Raw genomic sequence first — 2,331 nt, 5'->3', positions numbered from 1 at the left:
AACGCCACCATATTTAGATATCAAGCATTAGAAACACATCAGGATGATTTTATGATCAAACAACTGATATTCTCTGAAATATATCATCTGAAAGTCTGGATCACGTCCAGATGAAATCCAGACACACGGATGCATTTTCTCACAGTATTGCATTGATACTTCAGACTCGTGCAATGAATCGATAAATGTATTCTTGCCTGCATTCATATAATATCCTGCAGAAGCAGCTCATCTTTTCTCAAATTTGGAACAAAAATAAATAAAATAAAACTGAGTTCAAAAAATGTCAACTAACAAAAAATATCACTTTTGTTAATCTTTCAACAAATCGTTGTTAAACTGTATACTGTAAGTTTCAAAATTTCAATTAATTAAACAGCTTTTTGATTACTAAAGCTTCATTTAACTATTAAAATGGAATCCAGAAAAATTGAAAATGGAAAAATAAATAAATACTGATTTTTCTTTAAAATAAATAAATGAAACCGATTTTATAGGTGCCTAAAAAACTTATTTTTCTGAAGATTTTAGAAAATTGTTATTAAAGCGTATATGTTTCATGATTTCAATAAATTAGACCATTTTTTTGATGACTAAAATTTAATGCAACCATTATAAAATAATCCAGAAAACTCGGAAGGAAAACACAGAATTTGGGAAAAAATAAAACCGATTTCATAGGGCCTTAAAAATTATTATTCAAATTTTTTTTTTAAATACTATCCAGAAATCCAGAAAATAAATAAACAGATTAAAAAAAAAACTTAATTTGGTAAAAAAAAAAAAAAAACTGATTTCATAGGGCTTAAAAACTTAATATTTGTTCTTCTTTTAATACATTGTTTTTAAATTGAATAAGTTTCATGATTTCAATTAATTAGACATGCTTTTTGTCACTAAAATGTAATTTAACTGTTAAAACAGAATCTAAAAAAAAAATGTTTTTTGTTATTTTTTATATATAAAAAAAGTATTTTATAGGACCCTAAATAAATAGTTATTAAATTGTATAAGTTTTATGATTTCAATTATTTGGACATGCCTTTTGATTACTACAATTTAATTTAACCATTAAAACACAATCCACAAAAATGAAAACAGAAAAATTATAACTGAATTTGGGAAAAATAAAATGAGTTTCATGAAGTAAACACACACTCACACACACACACACACACTAAACCAAACCAAAGCCACCACACACACACACTCTCACACACACACACACACACACTCTCACACACACACACAGAGCGAGAGAGATTTACACACACTAAACCAAACCAAAGCCACAAGAGGAAAACACAAAAGAAAACAAACACACAGCTCTCTTTTGCCTAATTTTCCTGTGACTGCAGGCAGCACAATTCCTTCCTCAGATCCAAACACACACACACACACACACACACACACACTGCACTCTCCCATGTCGCCGATAAACTCTGGAGTGGTTCGGCTAAATTAACTATGCTAATCACGGCGTGTCTCTGGGGATGTGAACACTAAATGGCTTTTAATCTAACGCGCCTCTGCAGACACAACAAACAACTGACGGCAAACAGAACGCACAAGCTCCGCCCCCACCACACTCTCAGCCAATCAGCCGTGGAGAACAGCAGGACTGTTTGACCTTGACTTCTCACCCTCAGATGGTCAATATGGATTAAGACACACAGAAAGCAGATCTGGATTAGGACTGGAGATACGAGTGCGTCACCTGAAGTTCGGTGCGGATGCCCACTCCAGCGCCAGACAGGCCAGATCCACAGCGGCGTAAACCAGCAGGAAGAATATGGTGGCGATACTCGCGATCGTGTTCAGCTTCCCGGCGAACAACACCAGCTGAGGAGAGAAAGAGAAGAAGAGACGCTCATCAGATCCGGATCAGAGTCACCTTCACTTCACTTCACTGGTGAGACGCCTTAAAACGACTATTAGACATTAGACAGTGTTCGGTAACTGAAATAAAGCAAAACTAAACTAAACTAAACTAAACTAAACTAAATTAAATTAAATTAAATTAAATTAAATTAAATTAAATTAAATTAAATTTAAAAAAGATAAAATATTATATGAAAAACAAAAGACTTAAATTAAATTTAAGTTGAAGTATTACAATTAATAAAACAAAAATAAAGCTAGAAATATTTTTTTAAACCTAATAAAAAGTACAAAGCAGTGAAGGGAGGATAGGAATAAAGTTAAAGTAAATGCAAATTTTTTTGATTTTCATATTTTATGCAATACAGACAAATTACAAAAGCTCATAAAATTACTAAAATGACAATGAAAACTGAAAAAAAAAAAATAATTAAATATTCTAAATTCAAA

The 2,331-nt window shown here is 31.6% G+C and overlaps 1 protein-coding gene across 1 annotated transcript in view; it reads right to left on the bottom strand.

Moving 5' to 3' along the window:
* Positions 1-1,449: 1,449 nt before the first annotated feature.
* LOC107733399 (solute carrier family 12 member 9) overlaps positions 1,450-2,331 on the bottom strand; it is a 41,421-nt gene continuing 40,539 nt past the window's right edge. The window contains exon 9 of the mRNA XM_016545001.1: positions 1,450-1,842. Within this exon, the coding sequence (XP_016400487.1) occupies positions 1,714-1,842 (129 nt within the window). The 3' untranslated portion in view covers positions 1,450-1,713. The remainder of the gene's footprint in view (positions 1,843-2,331) is intronic.

The sequence above is a fragment of the Sinocyclocheilus rhinocerous genome, unplaced genomic scaffold (assembly GCF_001515625.1).
Source record: "Sinocyclocheilus rhinocerous isolate Xijiao unplaced genomic scaffold, SAMN03320098_v1.1 scaffold910, whole genome shotgun sequence".
NCBI lineage: Eukaryota > Metazoa > Chordata > Actinopteri > Cypriniformes > Cyprinidae > Sinocyclocheilus > Sinocyclocheilus rhinocerous.
The sequence above is the reverse complement of the archived record's forward strand: the minus strand, read 5'-3'. Positions and strand labels throughout refer to the sequence as shown.